The following is an 18,430-nucleotide window of genomic DNA, read 5'->3' as shown; positions in this document are numbered from 1 at the left end:
AATTTCGTGTTAGTTTAGGCATATTACTAGTGTGCTTATTTGGTGTCTTGATTAGGTTCTTATAGTTGTAGCTTATTATCTTGCATATTACCACTTTCTAGCGATTTCTAGTATTCATCTTCTTAAGCCGAGATTCTATCGGAAACAACCTCTCTACTCCCTCGGGGTTTAGGTAAGGTCTGCGTACACACTACCGTCTCCAAATCCTACTTGTGGGATTTCACTAGGTTGTTGTTGTTGTTGCTAGCGATTCCTAGTTTATCGTAAATTATTATGGTTGTGGTCTATGGTGGTAGAGTGAGGCCAATGTCCTCGGGTGGGGTGGGAGGAAGGGACGGGAGGCAAGGGCAGTAAGGGGATCAATGGTGTTGCTAGGCTAAGAATTAGGTCTTGGAACATAGGGACTTTGACGGAAAAATCTATAGAGTTGTTAAAAATTCACCAGAAGAGAAAGGTCAAAATAGCTTGTGTCCAGAAGACTAAGTGGGTGGGGACTACGGTTGGGGATGCAGATGGGTATAAATTGTGGTATTCAGGAGGCGTGAGGGGTAGGAACAAAGTATGTATTCTGATGGAGAGGGAACTTAGGGAGTCAATACTAGATGTTAAGCGGGTGAACGATAGGCGGATGACTATTAAGATAGTTGTTTGAGGGTTTACTTTAAACATTATTAGTTCTTACACACCTCAAATGGGCTTGGACGAGGTGGTTAAAGGAATTTTTGGGAGGGTCTAGATGAGGTTACGCGTGGTATTATGCCCACCGAGAAAATATTCATAGAAGGGGATTTCAATGGCCGCATTGGGAGGACTGATGGAGGTTATGATGAAGTGCATGGCGACTTCGATTTTGGGGAGAGGAACGGTGGAGGGACTTTACTTTTGAATTTCGCCAGAGCTTTTGATTTGGTGATTACGAACTCTAGCTTTCAGAAGAGGGAAGAGCATCTGGTCACCTACCAAAGTGTGGTGGCTAAGACCCAAATTGACTATCTACTCCTCAGAAAGAGTGACGGAGGCCTCTACATGGATTGCAAGGTTATCTCGAGTGAGAATCTCGTGACACATCATAGGCTCTTAGTGATTGACTTAAGGATCATAAGGAAAATGAGGAAGAGGGTGGTGTGGGGTCGACAAAGATTAGGTGGGGAGTCTTGACTAAGGCCAAAGCTCAGTAATTGGGGGAGAAGTTGATGTCTTTGGGAGCCTGGATGAGTAGTAGTGACGCGAGTGGTATGTGGGACACGATAGCAACATGCATTAGGGAAGCAGCGAGAGAGGTTCTAGGGCTCTCGAAGTGTTACCCTGGTGGTCACTATGGGGACTGGAGTTGGAATGAAGAGGTCAAAAGAAAAGTGAAAGCCAAGAAAGTGACATATTTGAAGGTGGCGGAGAGATTAGACGAGAAGGAGAAGAGGAAGAACAAAGAAGGGTATAAGAATGCTGAGAAGGAGGTGAAGTTAGCGATCATAGAGGCTAAGGCTCCAGTTTTAGTCGTTTGTATGAGCAACTTGGGATATAAAGGTGGGGACACGAAGCTTTTTAGACTGGCCAAGGTGAGAGAAAGGAAGGCACGTGATCTGGACTAAGTGAGGTGGATTAAATACGAGAAGGGCACAATCCTGATAGAAAAGGCATAAATTAAACGAAAATGACAGACTTATTTTCATAAACTCTTGAATGAATAGGGGGACAGGAACATTGAGTTGGGTGATTTGGCATATTCGGGGAGTATTCATGATTTTGGGTAATGTAGGCGTATTACAATTTAGGAAGTCGAGACGGCTATACGTAAGATAAGAAGAGGCAGGGCGACCCGGCCAAATGAAATTCTAGTGGATTTTTGGAAGAACGTGGGTAGCGCAGACTTGGAATGGCTCACTAAGTTGTTTAACATTATTTTTAGGATGAAGAAGATGCGTGAAGAATGGAGGTAGAGTACGATGATTCTATTGTACAAGAATAAAAGTGGCGTTCAAAATTGCAACAACCATATGGGTATTAAGTTGCTTAGCCGCACTATGAAAGATTGGGAGAGGGTGGTGTAAAAGTTAGGAGAATGGTGTCTATTTCTGAGAACCAGTTCGAATTCATGTCGATACGTTCAACTTCGGAAGTTATTCACCTTGTTAGGAGGTTGGTGGAACAGTACAAGGAAAGGAGAAAGGATTTGCATATGGTGTTTATCGACTTAAAGAAAGCGTACGACAAAGTCCCAAGTGAGGTACTATGGAGATGTTTTGAGGCCAAGGGTGTTCCTGTGGCGTACACTAGAGTGATTAAGGACATGCATGATGAAGCTAAGATGCGGGTAAGGATAGTGGGAGAAGACTCGGATCATTTTCAGGTTGCGATGGGGTTACACCAGGGATCCGCGCGTAGCACATTTTTATTTGCCTTGGCGATGGATGCACAGACGCGCCACATTCAAGGGGAGGTGTCATAGTGTATGTTATTCAGATGACATAGTACTGATCGACGAGACGTGGAGCGGTGTTAACGACAAGCTGTAGGTGTGAAGACAAACCCTAGAGTCTAGAGATTTCAAGTTGAGCAGAACTAAGACTGAATAATTAGAGTACAAGTTCAGCACGTGCGGAGGAAGCAGACACGAATGTGATGCTCGATTAACAAGTCATCCCCAAGAGAGAAAGTTACAAGTATCTCGGGTTAGTTATTCAAAAGAATGGGGATATTGACGAGGATGTCACACACCATATCGGAGCAGGGTAGATGAAATGAAGGCTAGCGTCTGGTATTTTGCGTGATAAGAATGTGCCACCAAAACGTAAAGGCAAGCTCTACAGAGTGGTGGTTAGACATACTATGTTGTATGAGACAAAATGTTGGACAGTCAAGAATTCTTATACCTAGAAGATGAAAGTAGCGGAGATAAGGATACTGAGATGGATGTGCGGACATACCAATTTGGATAGGATTAGGAATGAAGATATCTAGGTAAAGGTGGGTGTGGCCCCAGTGGAAGACAAGACGATGGAAGCGAGGCTTAGATTGTTCGGGCATGTGAACAGAAGAAGCCCTGACGCCCCCAGTAAGGAGGTGTGAGTGATTGACTTTGGCAGGTATGAGAAGAGGTAGAGAGGGGCCAAAGAAATATTGGGGAGAGATAATCAAGCAGGACATGACGCGACTTCAGCTTACCGAGGACATGATCCTTGATAGAATAGTGTGGAAGTCGAGAATTAGAATATGAGGTTAGTAGAGAGTCGAGCACTTCTTGATCCGTACAGGGGAATTAGGGTTAGTTTGGTAGTGTTTTCTTGTTCTTAGATTGCTAATTTTACATGTTTTCCTATTACCATTTGCGTTGGTTTCTTAGTTTCTTGTTGTGGTTAATGCTTGTTGCTACTGCTTCCTTCCATTTATTTTCTAGCTCTTAGTTTACTGTGATTATCTTTTTGGCACTTCATGTTGGTAATACTTGTTTATACTATTTCTTTTTTTTCTTCTTGAGCATATGATTTATCGAAAACATACTCTCTACCCTTTCAAGGTAAGAATAAGATTTGCATACAGACTACTATCCTCGTACCTCATTTTGAGGTCACATGGTTGTTGTAAGATTTAAGACATGGCATACCTTCAGATATTGCACTTTTTTAACACATGCCTTGCTTGTTCATTCAACCAATCCTTACTCAAAGATATACTCCAGAATCCAAGAAAGAAAAGATTGAAAATTTAAATGGCCAATCACAAATCAATATCAATGACCTCTGGTCCACAACTTCCATAAAGAAGGTCACAAGACTTTCTTCTTTTAGTACATTACAAATAATAACCAAAAACAAAAAGAAATTACTCGAGCAGCATAATTGAATCCAGTTCACGGACTATATGATACATAGACATTTATGATAATCTACTGTTAAGATACAGCTTCTCAAAGAGATCCTAACTAACCAAAAAGGCATTTCGGTGCACAAATCATTCCGTGTTAAAACAGGATTCGAAAAAAAATAGCACCCTAAAATAGTGTGACGTAAGCATACAAACATCAATAGTTGATTCCACGATTCGAACCGTGATCTATAAGTCTCACGGAGAGGCTACCCTTCAAAACCAAATAACTTGAACATTACATCCTAACTAACCAAATAAACTTAAAAAATAAGAAAGCAAAAATAAAAATAAAAATTCTACAAACTATTTTGTTCCTGATTGCCCAATTTCAAGTTCAAGTCAATAATCAACAACACGATCTTCTTTACTCCTTCTAACAAGAGCAAAATAACCAAGAACAGCACAAAAAGCAGCTACAACATTCCCTTCCTTAATCAAAACCTTAACAACAAATCCAGTAATATCAGCAGTCAATTTCTTGCCTTCTAAAACCAAATCCCTTCTCGGTTTTCCAGCAAAAGTCAACAAAACCAAAATTGTAATCCAAGTAACTAAAGTAGCTGGAACTGCAACAGCTAAAGCTGCTACCATAGACAAAACCCCAAAAGCTACACCTAATAATACAGATGCATATAAAGCAGGCCAACCAGCTGAAGCTGAAGTTGAGGAATTTGACATAGTGGATTCATACCAAGAAAGCACTGTTTTAAGAAAATTCCAAGAAATTGATAATAAAATTGTGTAAACGGAAACAAAGAGAAATACCCATGTTCTCCTTTTGCTCATGATTTTTATGAGAAACATAGAGGAGATTATTGATTGATTTTCTTGTTGTTGTAAAGGTTCTTCTTGTTTGGTTTCTGCCATAGATTGGTGATTTTGGGTATATGATTTGATGGCTTTTTTTGACTTTGATTTTTCCCTCTATAGCTTTCTATTTTCTTCACTTTCTACCTATTCTGTGTTGTTTTGGTTTTGTGGACAGTTTGGTAAACAAGGGGATAATACTAGAATGCTTTTTTACCCAAACGACGCATAACGCGCTTGATAGTGCGTGGTGTCAGTGGAAGCTTTTTTTGCTTTTACATTGTGCAACCCCCTCTTTACTAAAATGAAAAATGTGACAAAATTATTTTTGCCTTTTAACTTTGTGTCCAAAATCAAATATTTTTATTAACTATAGCATAAAAATGTTTTTTTCTTGAACTTCAAAATCCGGTCAGTTTAAAGGTGATTGGAAAAGAAAATTATCTATTTTACCTTCTAAGTTATCCAGCTATCAAAAAGAAATGTCCGACGAAAATAAGGTCACAAAAACCTTTTCAGCTATGAAATTAATCCTAAAAGAAGATAGTTTAAAATAGTATTAAAAGTTAACAAGAGTTTGATATCTCTCTCAGTCAACGGACATCTAAAGTCTAAAAAACAATTCACAAACGGTGAAACTACATTACTCAATACATATACTCATCTTTCATCCATAAAAACAAACTTAGGGCTGTGGATATAGGCATCGAATCTTAAACCTAACCTACAATTCAATCAAAACCTAGTGCGTTTGGACATAGGAATTGTAAAATTCCCAAAAGAAACTGAATTTTTCTTTCAAGTGAAAATGGTACATGAAAATTATAGTTATGTTTGAATATGAATATATAGAGTCCGTTTGGACCTAAAAAAAATTTTACTTTTTTCCGAAAAAATTTTACTTTTTTTTAGAAATCAGTGTTTGGCCATAAAATTTTCAATTTTCACTTGAAAATGAATTTTGGAATTTTTCAAAAATTTGAAAAACTCCAAAAAACTGTTTTTCAAACTTTTCACTCATATTACTCACAAAAATTCAAAAACAACCCAAAATTATATTCATATCCAAACACAACTCTAATTTTCAAATACCATTTTCACTTGAAAAATAATTTCACTTTTTTTGGAATTTTACAATTCTTATGTCCAAACGCCCACATAATTTTGGATTGTTTTTTAAGTTTTGTGAGTGATCTGCGTTTTTTAAATTTTTGAAAAATTCTAAGTTTCATCTTTAAGAAAAAATTAGAAATTTTATGGCCAAACATTGATTTCGAAAAAAAATTAAAAAGAAATCGAAAAAATGAAAAAACTCCTATGTCCAAACGGACTCCTAGAGTTGGCATCATAATTTATTAGTTTATGTCCCACATTATTATCATAGGATGGGGCTAACCCAGTGACTACTTTGCCAAGATTAATACAATTAAGAGAGAAATTTTTAAAAATCGCTATTGTTTAGAGGTTATTAACTTTCTATAGTTATCATATATATAATTATTTTCTGTAGCTATTATTTAGTTGTTACGCGACTGTATTTGTTGTATTCATGCTACTGTATTCATGAATACAATAGTAAAATTTGCCTAAAATTTAGGGGAGTCCAGTCGTGCGACTGTATTCGTTGTATCCGTGCTACTGTATTCATGAATACAGTAGCAGAATTCGCCTAAAAAATATGTGAATCCAGTTGTTTAATAACGTAAAGATGATCAATTAGCGTGTATCACTCCTAATTTAACTCAACAAAATCAATTCTACATAAATTTCGCTACTAATGTGATGTATTCCATGTACTGGTGTGATTGTATTTACAAATATAATGACGTAATCAAGAAATAACGTGTATACCGTTTTATTCTATTCAACTGTATGCATTGTATTCAATTCACATATATTCATTATTCACTATTATACATTATATTCAATTCACCGTATTCAATTCGACTGTATTCAAATAACAAAATATCACAAAACACGGTAATATTCGGTTATATTAAAAAAAAATGCAGACCTTCGAAATACATAAATATAGGCAAAAAATAATATATTTATACAAAAATACAATGTATTTGAGTGTATTTGTACATAATACAATATATTTGTACTATTGTATGTGACTAAAAAAGCAAAGAAGAGAAGAAAGTTCGTCGGAGATGACTTTTTCCGGCCAAGCAAAATACTGTATACATTGTATTAAAATTAAAAGTGGAGACGAACAAAATCTGGCCTTCAAATCTTCTTCGGCGTAGCCATGGCCAGATCTGTTCGCTTAAGAGGATGATCCAATAATGGATTATGACGCCGACGATCAAAATTGAGTGCTTTAGTGGGTATACCTCGTGTAATGGCAACACTGTATTTACCTCTTGATTTGGCATCACGCCAATTACAGTGACCTAACAATAGCGATTTTTTTTATAAAAAAAAAAAGTGAAGAGAAAAAGAAGAATGGCAGAGTAATTTGGCGTGAACCGGCCAAAAGCTTTACCAATTACCACGAACTTTTGGAGCAAAAACGTTGAGAATCAATTCTAAGAAATTTGTTCCTACAATCTTGGTGTGTGAGAGAGAAAAAAGAAATATCTTGGTGTGATTTGAGAGAGAACGTATGTTAACTGAAAGAAAGAGAGAAAAAAAATAAATAACGTATTTCACGCCTATGTGGTAGGGTATACAATAAATATCTATTTTTCTATAAAATATAAAAGATAGTTATAAATAATAATATTTTAAAATAGTTTTGATTTATAATAAATAGGGTATAATAATTTGTTATAGGAGTTAAAATTTCTTACCATTAATTGTAATAATTTTCAGCTCCTTTGGAATAGATATCAAGGAATTCAAATCTCCTTAACTAAAACGAGCAAAATAAAGGATTGACATAGTTTGCTTAAGTTATCAGTTTAAGCACTAAATAAAGCAACGTGTTCAAGAAGAAGAATTCACAGTCAAATAGTAGATTATATAGTTAACAAGAGTATGCCTAAACCTCGCTTATTGTGCCCTAGATAAACATGGCAACGACCTTCCCCCGAAAAATTGAATGCGTTAGTACACTAAATAGTGTAAATATTATTTATATTATCTTTAACTGTTGATAATAGATTAGCACTTTATTAAATATTTATCATAAAAATTTACTTATAATTATTTTTAATATAATACGATAGCGTAAATATTTTTCATATCGTCAAATGCATATAACTTAAATTTTCAAAAATATTTAGACGAGTATCATCTAAAAGATTCTGTTTTAGCGGCAAACAATGTATGTTCTCAAAGCTTTAGTAGACGCCAGTTCGTCTAAAAAGTAGAGATACAAAGGAAAAATTTATTGGATACCTGATAATTTCCACTAAAAGAAATCCTGCCATTAAGCTCTCAATAATCTATAACCATTGTATACGAAAATTTTTGCACAACTAGTGTCATTGTATACGCTTTCAGTTCTCTCTCTTTGTATATATTAGGAGTAAAATATTCATTTATAGAATAGCAGGTGTAGTGATGCTTCACAAATAGTAACTTAAAATCTTTAATTATCTTCATTACTACATCAACTGACATAAAATTTTGAAATTAAAGTTTCCAATATTTGACTTTTTTTTTTGGGGGGGGGGGGGGGGGGGGGTATTGTATGTGGATGGGGCGATGGGGCTGGGACATCACAGAGAGGAAGTAAATGGAGTAAAAAAAAAATGGCAGGAATGGGCACAAAGACATGGTTTTGGAGATGGGGTCCAAAATTAAAAGATAAGTGGTGGCATTGTCACTCTTTTGGAAACCTTTGCTTTTGGAGAACTCTCACGTCTGTTTGTGGTCCAAGATTCCTCGTGCTGCATTTCGCAAGCCAACTTTCAAACACATCATTTTTTAACGGAAAAAGACTCAAAATTGCCCTTGTGAGCTTCGAAATGGCTTATCTGTATCCTCCGTTTGAAAGTGAGGTCATGTTTAACTTTGCCGTTAAACAAGTAGTTCACTAGTATCCTTTTGTACTAACGGCTCCGATTTGGGCCTTTTTTTTTTTTCTCGAAAAATCTGCAGCACCACACTGCCCTCCTAAACCACCCACCTTAATTTTTTTTACCTGCCCCTACTTGTTTTACGTACCTTCCCCACCCCTTCCACACGAGATGGGTCATTGTCATTACCCATTTTGTTCCTTCTTGCCTTTCACCATTCTAAGAATCTAGAAAGTAAAAAAGTAGTATACATATTATAAAATTTAACCCAAAAAAAAAAATATTTGATCTACACGAAGATAGTGATTACGTTGTTCTCAATTTTGCATTAAACGCAACGGAAGTCTTTGACATGACAAGGAATGGTGTGATAGTACGCTTTGATTCTAGAAGCCAAATCCAATACCGCTAGTGGCCACCCTTCTCCGTCTTACGTCAATTATGCCCAGTTGAATTATATTACGTGCAATTTCATTTGCAAATATTTAAGTCTCATTTATTATCAAGTTAAAGTAACTTTGCTCCGACAAAGATGAGAGACTAATGAATAATAATTTTGTGGTAAAAGTGTTGGGGAAGGTAGGTAAAATAAGTGAGGGGGCAAGTAAAAAAAAATTAAGGAGGGTGGTTAATGCCGTGCTATAGATTTTTTGAGGAAAAAATAGGCCAAAACGGAGCCGTTAGTATAAAAGGGTGTCAGTGGGCCACTTGTTTAACGGCAAGGTTATACATGACCTCATTTTCAAACGGAGGGTACAGATAAGCCGTTTTGAAGAACACAAGGGCAATTTTGAGCCTTTTCCCTTTTTTAATTATAGCGGTGTCCGGACCAATTTGTGTGCATCTCAACTAAAACAAACTTTCAACACAGTAGGTCGGTGCACGAAACAGCTCGCGTTCAGCGTTCATGCGGGATTCGGGAAGGGTGAGGTAGGTAGCCTACCCTACAAGGAGTTAAAATAAAAAGGAAAGCAGTAGCTATGAAGCCTTCAGGATTTTTTTTTTCCCAGCTCTCTTGAACTTCAATGTTTCTTCTCACAATCTATTGAGTTTATGTTGTTACATGTAGCTTTTTAGTCTAGGATTCAGAAGAAGAGATAGAGAAAGACACAGAAAAGATGCACGTTGTCCTTGCATTGTTTAGACAGGAAAATTTGTGCATCTGATAAACTAGGACAAATTGAGCGACTCCCATTTGATTAATAAAGTAATAGTCACAGAACAAGAAACATCTACAGTATTGTATTCTATCATATATATACTCCTAGAAAAGACTCGAGAGTTGGTTTGGCCGTGAGTCTTTTAACTTTTTATTCCATCAAAATATCAAATAAACAAACAAAAGCTTAGAAAAGGAAAAGAAGCGCAAAAGCTACAAATTCACTACTCCATTAACATATGCAGAAGAAGTGACGTGAAAGCATCAGCCTATGTATATAGGATTATTAGTTATACACCAGTACGTACTATTATACATAGCATATCATGTCACTAGTAGCATCATAATTTTTGACATACGAATAAGCACATATAAAGACATAATTGTACTTTCAAAACCTTTAATACACCAAACTTAACTGTCAGATTAGAAATAATTCTAGCATAACTAATCCCAAAATAACAAATTTTAATATTATTAATCTCAATATTAGTAATACATTATCTTCAATACTATTCTTATACATGATACATGAAGGAGGACTACATAGGAAGTCTTCCAAGTTTAGAACATTTGATTATGGATGGAAATCCCAACAGCCTTAGGACTACATAGGAAGTCTTTTTCTGATATAGCGATCCAACTAAGGCTGTTGGGATTTCCATCCAGAATCAAATGTTCTAAACTTGGATTTACTGATGTGGTTTGATAATTGAGCAAAAGAAAAATACAATAAGCTAATACACCTAAAAAAATTCGTCCTTGTCGAAGTTTAGTCTTAAAAAGTGTCAAAATTGCCACATTTCTTTCATTTCTAAATATAATCAAGTACAATAAAAGAAACGGCAGCCCGGTGCACGGAGCTTCCGCTATGCGCGGGGTTTGGGTAAAGGCCGGACCACTAGAGTCTATTGTACGCAGTTTATTTCTGCTAAAGGCTGTTTTCATTGCTCGAATATGTGACCTTATTATATGAGGACAACTTTACTCGTTACACCAAGACTCCCTTCGAATACAATAAAAGAAAAAGAAGGAAAAATCAAGGATTCCTTATCTCGTGAGCCCTTTTATTTACATGAATATTCAGGCAGAAAAAGTACCTCCAATTTGCACCAAACAACAATCTTTTTAAGTAATCAAATGCATAACCATCCCAAAATAGCAATTCCAGTTGTGCAATTTCTCTAATCATACTTCTCCCTCCAAGAATTAACAAGAAAGAACACCCAAGAAAGTGCCAGAACAAAATCACCAACAAGTTGTCTTGGCCAATCATAAGCCAAATCCTCAAGCTTCCTCTCAAAATAAACCCTCCACAATCCCATTGCCACATGAAGAAGGATACAACCCTTAGCAAAAAAGCCCTGAAACTCCCTGTCCTTAACAAAAGATACCATGAATAACAACAACCCAATTACACATAAAAGCAATCCAACAAATGAATCAGATGTTTTTATCACCAATTGGTCATGCGGGGTTGATCCTAGCAGCTTTCTTGTTGTTTCAATCCCATGTCCCAAAACAGATATTTCATTCAGATAGAACATTATCAATGTACCACTAGTAGTGGCTATTACTGAATGGAGAATGCAGATTGTGAAAAACCCAGATGATCCCATTCACTAAAATCACTATAACTCAAAAAACCCTTTTCAGATTTTACAAATTCAGAAGCTATTTATCTTCTGTTTTCCCAAAAGATTGAATTTTTAACAAGAATTCAGACTAAAACCCTCAAAACTCATCTCAGCTACTTATATAACAGTGAATTCATGGCTCAAAAGTTTGCTGCATATTCACGTGATCTAAAATTGGGAAGTGAAACTCAAAGCACTAGATCATGGTTTTGTACAAAATTGCAATTTTTACAGAGAGAAGTAAGGTGCAAGTTGGTTTATAAATAAAGACACATTTGTATGCATGTATTGAGAGTATCGAGGGGAATTGAGAAAGAGACAGAATTCAGAGAAATAAGAGATCTGGGATTGGGAATGGAGAGTGTTAGAAACCCTAATGCTAGATTCACGGGGGAAGAAGGCTGGTGACAGCTGGCGATATGTTATTGGTAAGCGTGCTTTTGGAAATTTGGATTGGCAGGTTTGTTGGATAAATTTGCATTTTATTTGCGGATCGTTTTTTTTTCTTGTTTGGAGGCCAGTAATAATAATAGTATGACTTTATCTACAGTATTATTTGTTTCCAAAATATCTGTAACTATTGTAGACAACAACAATTATGTCTTAATCTCAATTTAGTTGGTCCATTTAGAAACGTCTCAATCCAATAGTATTAGCAAGGAAGATGACTCTTTTATTAGCAGTGATGAATCGAGCCAGGGGAGATTAATCTTCATGCTGTTGCAACAGTAGCTGCTAAAATTGTGAATTCTTTTAGTATGTGATTAATCAGAATATTAAGCAATATTGACCATTTGTAACCATAAGTGAGTGGATGCTTAGCATTTCCGTGGAGGTTAATGAATAACTTATACAGCCTCTTCAATTTTGCTGAGCAGCAAGAATATTTTGTTTCATTTAGGCATCCAGTATCCAAAATGTATTGACCCGACTAATTCAAATTCGCACTAAGGCCATTGAGAGGGATAAACCTCTAGTTAAGAATGACAGATTCTCAACCATCCCACCAATGGTTTATCTCAATTGCACATGAGGTCAGTAACAAAATAAGTCTTGATTTCTGAAATTTTCTAAGGTTTCTAGAGCAGGCCAGCACTTGATAATCAGAGCTATGTAAATGGTATGCTAACTTAATCAGGCCAAACATAGCAACCAATAAACAGCAATGCACCAAAGCAAAGAGCAATGCAATGGCAAGTACTAGCTACATGATGCATTTACTATCCAATTGATAATTAAATATCTCCAGTACTTATGGATGAATTTTTTCTGCAATATCTATATATAAATATTTTGCAGATCTTGTTTGAGATCTCGACTTCAGTACAAGGCTGACCAATTAAAACGAGTGAATTACCCATAACCAATTAAAGCAATAGTTCATCATTTAGAACAATTATCAGAGACAACAGCAGGATGGCAGGATCAACCACAATCACAACAATGCTACATTTAGCTACAAGTACTGCCACCATATATCATGGCACAGATAATACAAGATGCAAAGCAACTTAATTTCTTCTCATTAAACTAAGGTTTTTGTAGTTTCAATAAGATTTAGCTGACACCAGCAATCCAATTTTTCATTAAAAAGGTAAAAGAAAATAAAAACAAACTATAGTACTGTACTCTACATATCCCAGTCAATGACACAAATTATCAAACACCTTCAAGGCGACCTACGTTTCAACAATCTCGGCGAAGTTCTTGGCCCCGATCCAACCTTCAAACCCTCCTTCAATTTCTCACTCTTAGATTTCACATGAATTACCACTTCAGCCACAGCATCTTCATTCCGCCGGCTCCTCGTCCTCCTACCAACAGCCTCCACAGCTCCACCACACTTCAATCCACTCTCCTCCGCAACCCTATCAAACTCATCTACCAGCTTCCTCCCCACGCGCTCCTTTACTTCAGATTCATCGATCAAAAACCTCTTCCGCTTCAATACATACGGAGCAGGAGGAGGCGATGGACTGTCAGGAAACGGAGTCAAACCCTTTTCAGGGGTTTCTTTACCGGTCTTCTTCTCGACCTTTTCAAGCTCGGTGCGTAGCTTCTCGATGTTGCCTTCAATGCGGCCCTGAAGACGGTGGCGCGTGAAGCTCACACCACCCATGGACCAGTGAGCTTCCTCCGCCCATGACATTAATGGATCAATAACGGAGACTGGTGGGTCTACTCGCTCTTCGTTGGGCTTGTAAAACCGTGGCCTAGGGAGGGTGCTACCATAGAATTTTGCTGGTCCTAGGGCTTCTACCATGCTGCAGAATGCAGACCAAAATGTAAATGTAAAAAGTATAGTTTACCTATAAATCGAAATGAGATTTAATGAATTTCGTTGGCTATTACTTCTGAATTTATAAATAGCGGCTTAATGTGAGTTGAAATGGAGGGAAATACTTTTTGGAGCGAAACTTGGCGCCAAAATTTACCGCGCTGCTCTTATTATAAGGATTAAGGACAGTTAGTTGTTACGAAGATTTATGTAATCTTTGATCAAGGCTGTGGGCCTTTGGGCCGAGTTAAGGGGTCGCAAATCGCAATTGCACATTTGGACCTTTAAGCCCGTTTTATGGTAAAAATTGCATCGGGCGTCCTATTTGGTCGTCCTCTTTTAACTTATACCCATTTTATTTTTTTGTTTGCATCCGTATCCATTTTTTTTGGTTAAAAGTGCTTTAAAAAGACGATTTTGCCCTTCAGGACTATTGACAAAACTGTAGACTGCAGGACAACACTTCAGCATGTTTTGGCATGAAGTTTTTATTTTAGTAAATGAACTGAATAACTTAAGCATGGTTAGTCTGAGATTTTAGCAAATGAACAAAATAACTTAAGCATGATAAATCTGAAATTTTAGCAAATGAACTAAATAACTTCAGTATGCATTAGCAAAAACTCATTAGAAAATTACATATTGCAAGACAAAAACCTAAGCATGTTTAGTCTAAAATTTTCGCAAATGAACTAAAAAACTTCAGCATGTTTAGTCTGAAATTTTAGCAAATGAACTAAATAACTTAAGCATGTTTAGTGTGAAGTTTTAGCAAATGAACTAAATAACTTAAGCATGTTTAGTCTGAAGTTTTAGAAAATAAATTAAATAACTTAAGCATGTTTAGTCTGAAGTTCTAGCAAATAAACTAAATAACTTAAGTATGTTTAGTCTAAAGTTTTAGCAAATGAACTAAATAACTTAAGCATGCTTAGTCTAAAATTTTAGCAAATGAACTAAATAAGTTCAGCATGCATTAGCAAAAACTCATTAGAAAATTACATATTGCAAGACAAAAACTTAAGCATGTTTAGTCTAAAGTTTTCGCAAATGAACTAAATAATTTCAGCATGTTTAAACTGAAGTTTTAGCAAATGAACTAAATAACTTCAGCATGTTTAGCCTAAAGTTTTAACAAATGAATTAAATAACTTCAGCATGTTTAGACTAGAATTTTGGATAAAACTCATGATAAAATTGTTGACTGCAGGATAAATAACTCCAGCATGCATTAGCATGAAGTTTTAGCTTCAATGTAAAACAACTTCAACTGATACTGTAACTGGCTGAAGTTTTACACCATCTCGCATGCTAATGAATAACCCTTGGTACTGTAAAACAACGTCATCTCCAAACGTTAGCATGCTACTACATTTATCAGGGCTTGTTTTACAGTATGCTAATGCGAATGAGGTCATCTCCAAAGTAGCATGCTAATGCTAATACTATCAGGGGTGTAATTGCCATATTATTACGGATTTTTTGTCAACTGGCTACCAAATCAATAATTTTTAAAAATAGGGTACAAGTTAAAATGTGGCACAAATATAGGGTATGGCTGCAAATCCCCCCTGTTTTATGTCATGGGATATAATTGGGTCTTCGCTGGGAGATTGACGGGAATGCCCTCGCAAGGGACTGATCTTAGCAGAATATTCCCAAATTAACTCTATTTTAAAAATAACCCTTGACCCTGCACACATCTCTTCAAGGGCTTCTCTACTGGATTAAATTATTCATCGAACTCTACCCGATTGTCATACTTTTGCCCTTTAAGATTTTTTACTTAATTGGTAGAGTTAATGTTATTGTTACCTATCTGTTAAATTCACCAAAGTCTACATTATTGTCATGCTTTCTCTTAGGGATCTCTTTGTCGTGTTGGTAGATTTGATGCTATATTTACTTTACCTATATGTTTAGTTGTTCATCGAAGTCTACCCGATTGACATACTTTTTTGGGTTATTTTAACGAAGTGTTCTTTGAATTTGCAATTTCAATTTCGATCAAACCACCCCAAAATTTCCCTAAATGATCTCAAGTTTAAAACATATTTTCCAATTACCAATACAAATAATCCCTAATTACACCAAATAAAAAAGGTCCACTTTGTCTTTTTCAGTATTTTCTAAGGTCCAATAATGGTGTTTCGCATTTTTTTTAATAATAAATCACATTTTTTTTTGTTGAACTAAATAATTAAGTACAAATTATTAACATTCAAATGAATTTAATAATAATTGATTATTAACTTCTATTTTCCACCACCAAACAAGAATTTCAAGTTTTAAAAATTAAAGAACTATGGTGTTCAAATCAAACGCGAGTACATCAGAACGGGGGCATTCCGCCAAGACCAATCCCTTTGGTGGCCAGCCATGCAAAATGGTCGTCATATTCACTGTTTACTTTCCTTTATGATTATATATATGTTATATATCTGTTATGTTTTAATGTAAACAATTAGGTGAGAAACTATTAAGGTTAATTCTTCTATGAAAAAAAGCTAAAAACTTTCACCTTAAAAGTCCTTTTTAAGGTCCCCTCTTCAATATGTTCGGTTAATTGCAATGGTATAAACTGAAGCGTCGGGCAAAACAGATTCAAAGAATTTAGGCATTGATTTAGAATGTTCGGCTAAGCTTATAAGTTGGTCAAATTGGCTTATAAGTATCTTTTGGCTTATCTACGAGTTTGGTAAATATTCAAAGTGCTTATAAACTAAAATCAGTCATAAGTTGGTCACTCACAACTTATGATTTTTTAGCTTATAAGCACTTTTAGTTTGACAAATACTTTTACTAGTTTATCCTTAATAAATTTTTCTAATTCACAAAATATATTTTTTTTTCAAAATAAATTTTCTGACTTTCTCTTCATTTCATATTCACTGTTAATTCTTTTCTTTACAATTTTTTTTAATTTATAATCTTTTGAAAAAAATCAAGGGTATTTTAGTCATTTTAACTAAAGAATCGCTTATCAACATTTATTTATCAAACATATCAACTGTTTATTATCAGTTTCAACACTTCTATCCAAACACGTAAATGTTTATTTTAAAAATTGATTTCAGCACTTAAAAAAGCTTTTTAGCACTTCAAACTTATCAGTTATTTACAATCAGCTAATCCAAACGGCTCTTAGTCAAACTTGCGTATAAGTATTTTTTTGGCTTATCTATATGTTTGGTAAATATCCAAAATGATTATAAGCCAAGTGCTTACAAGCTAAAATTAGTTATAATCATAAGTTGGTCACCCCCAACTTATTGTTTTTCAGCTTATAAGCATTTTTCGTTTGACCAAGGTTTTTACTAGTTTATCCTTAATAATATTTTTTAATTTACAAAATACTTTTTCCAAAATAAATTTTTAACTTTCTCTTCATTTCATATTCATTGTTCATCATTTTATTTTTGAAGAAACTTTTTAATTATAATCTTTTATAAAGTTTTTAAACGGTTTAATAGTCATTTTAACAAAAAAAAAATTATCAACATTTTTTTACGAAACACATCAACTATTTATTATCAGTTTCAACACTTACATCCAAACACGTAAATACTTATTTAAAAATTCAGTTTCAACATTTAAAAATATTTTTCAGCTCTTCAAACTTATTAGTTATTTATAATCAATTAATCCAAGCGGGCTCTTTAGGAGCTCATTGAACAGGTTAGTTGCAAGGTCTCTGGTCGTGGAATAAAATTATCCTTAAGATTGGTGAAAATCCAACCATTAAGGAACGCAAAATGGCCTAATCATATGAATTGTTGCTCTTTCCCAAAAGAATGACAATGACAAGTTTGAAGTATGAGTCGAAACATCTAACCTTTAGTGTAAAATAAGACACTGATTTTGCTATTTTTTTAAAAATAGCTGTATAAACTATAACGTACTCATTATTATAGTACTTAAAAAGAATCCAAAAATTGTAATGCGAAGGAAGAACTAATAATAATCTAATATGCTTGCACACAAAAAAATTCATATGCGATGGAAATAAAGAAATTTCCCTTATGTTTCCATTGGATTCATTGGATCTTTCAATCACTTTTCTGGAAAAAGGGAAGGTGTCATTTTCAAAGGTCATAGTCCTATGAGCTGTAGACCCCTAAAAACGACACAAGACTTTGCAACTTGCATTTGCCTATTAAATTTGTTCCTAAAAGACAAGAAATTTCACTTCCGAATTATATTATTCTGTTCCACAATAAGCGAATATTTTTATGTTTTCATACAAATTAAGAAATTTACCTTTTAACATTAATTAGTAATGAAATTGATCATATTTAAAATTTTTATTTTTTCACATAAACACTCTTAATACATACTCTAACACTATTTACTCCAAGGACAATATAAGAAAAAAAAGTAATTAATTCATTTTTGAAAGTCATTAATCTAGTGTAACATTGAACTTTGCTTGCTGATGAGGATTTCAATTTCAACATTATTTTTGTTGAAATTGCTTGCCCTCATTCAACACTCATATTGGACCTACTCCTTTTGTCCTTAGCAAACTGAAATATAAATAATATTGTGATATGTATGTATTGGAATTTAGTGTAGCATTATTTCAACCAACTACTTAGAAGCTTTTTCATGTTCAATTTATTTTTCCAGACACTTGTTTACCCAACTAATATTAAGCTTGTCAAACAAGCTTTTCTACCAAGTAAATGTAGTATAAATGTACGGATTCATGATT

General features: G+C 34.9%; 5 protein-coding genes across 5 annotated transcripts; 2 read left to right on the top strand and 3 right to left on the bottom strand.

The window, feature by feature from the left end:
- Positions 1–756: 756 nt before the first annotated feature.
- LOC104087452 (uncharacterized) lies at positions 757–1,158 on the top strand. Its single transcript, XM_009591924.1, has one exon. It carries the CDS (start codon positions 757–759, stop codon positions 1,156–1,158), a length of 402 nt encoding a protein of 133 aa, XP_009590219.1.
- Positions 1,159–2,059: 901 nt separating this feature from the next.
- Positions 2,060–2,446, top strand: LOC138895363 (secreted RxLR effector protein 78-like). Its single transcript, XM_070180045.1, has one exon. It carries the CDS (start codon positions 2,060–2,062, stop codon positions 2,444–2,446), a length of 387 nt encoding a protein of 128 aa, XP_070036146.1.
- Positions 2,447–3,721: 1,275 nt separating this feature from the next.
- LOC104087447 (uncharacterized) lies at positions 3,722–4,854 on the bottom strand. Its single transcript, XM_009591914.4, has one exon. The coding sequence runs from the start codon at positions 4,729–4,731 to the stop codon at positions 4,204–4,206; it is 528 nt and encodes a 175-aa protein (XP_009590209.1). The 5' UTR covers positions 4,732–4,854; the 3' UTR covers positions 3,722–4,203.
- Positions 4,855–10,587: 5,733 nt separating this feature from the next.
- LOC104087448 (uncharacterized) lies at positions 10,588–11,971 on the bottom strand. Its single transcript, XM_009591915.4, has one exon. It carries the CDS (start codon positions 11,418–11,420, stop codon positions 10,986–10,988), a length of 435 nt encoding a protein of 144 aa, XP_009590210.1. The 5' UTR covers positions 11,421–11,971; the 3' UTR covers positions 10,588–10,985.
- A 967-nt stretch (positions 11,972–12,938) lies between these two features.
- Positions 12,939–13,874, bottom strand: LOC104087449 (uncharacterized). Its single transcript, XM_009591917.4, has one exon. The coding sequence runs from the start codon at positions 13,699–13,701 to the stop codon at positions 13,108–13,110; it is 594 nt and encodes a 197-aa protein (XP_009590212.1). The 5' UTR covers positions 13,702–13,874; the 3' UTR covers positions 12,939–13,107.
- Between the last annotated feature and the right edge of the window lie 4,556 nt (positions 13,875–18,430).

This window comes from Nicotiana tomentosiformis, chromosome 7 (genome assembly GCF_000390325.3).
Source record: "Nicotiana tomentosiformis chromosome 7, ASM39032v3, whole genome shotgun sequence".
Taxonomy (NCBI): Eukaryota; Viridiplantae; Streptophyta; class Magnoliopsida; order Solanales; family Solanaceae; genus Nicotiana; species Nicotiana tomentosiformis.
Note: the sequence above shows the minus strand (reverse complement) of the source record. Positions and strands in the feature narration are given on the sequence as shown.

What these genes read in the sequence shown, in the direction of transcription:
- LOC104087452 (XM_009591924.1), top strand. Translation starts at nt 757, where the DNA reads ATGCCCACCGAGAAAATATTCATAGAAGGGGATTTCAATGGCCGCATT.
- LOC138895363 (XM_070180045.1), top strand. Translation starts at nt 2,060, where the DNA reads ATGGTGTCTATTTCTGAGAACCAGTTCGAATTCATGTCGATACGTTCA.
- LOC104087447 (XM_009591914.4), bottom strand. Translation starts at nt 4,731, where the DNA reads ATGGCAGAAACCAAACAAGAAGAACCTTTACAACAACAAGAAAATCAA.
- LOC104087448 (XM_009591915.4), bottom strand. Translation starts at nt 11,420, where the DNA reads ATGGGATCATCTGGGTTTTTCACAATCTGCATTCTCCATTCAGTAATA.
- LOC104087449 (XM_009591917.4), bottom strand. Translation starts at nt 13,701, where the DNA reads ATGGTAGAAGCCCTAGGACCAGCAAAATTCTATGGTAGCACCCTCCCT.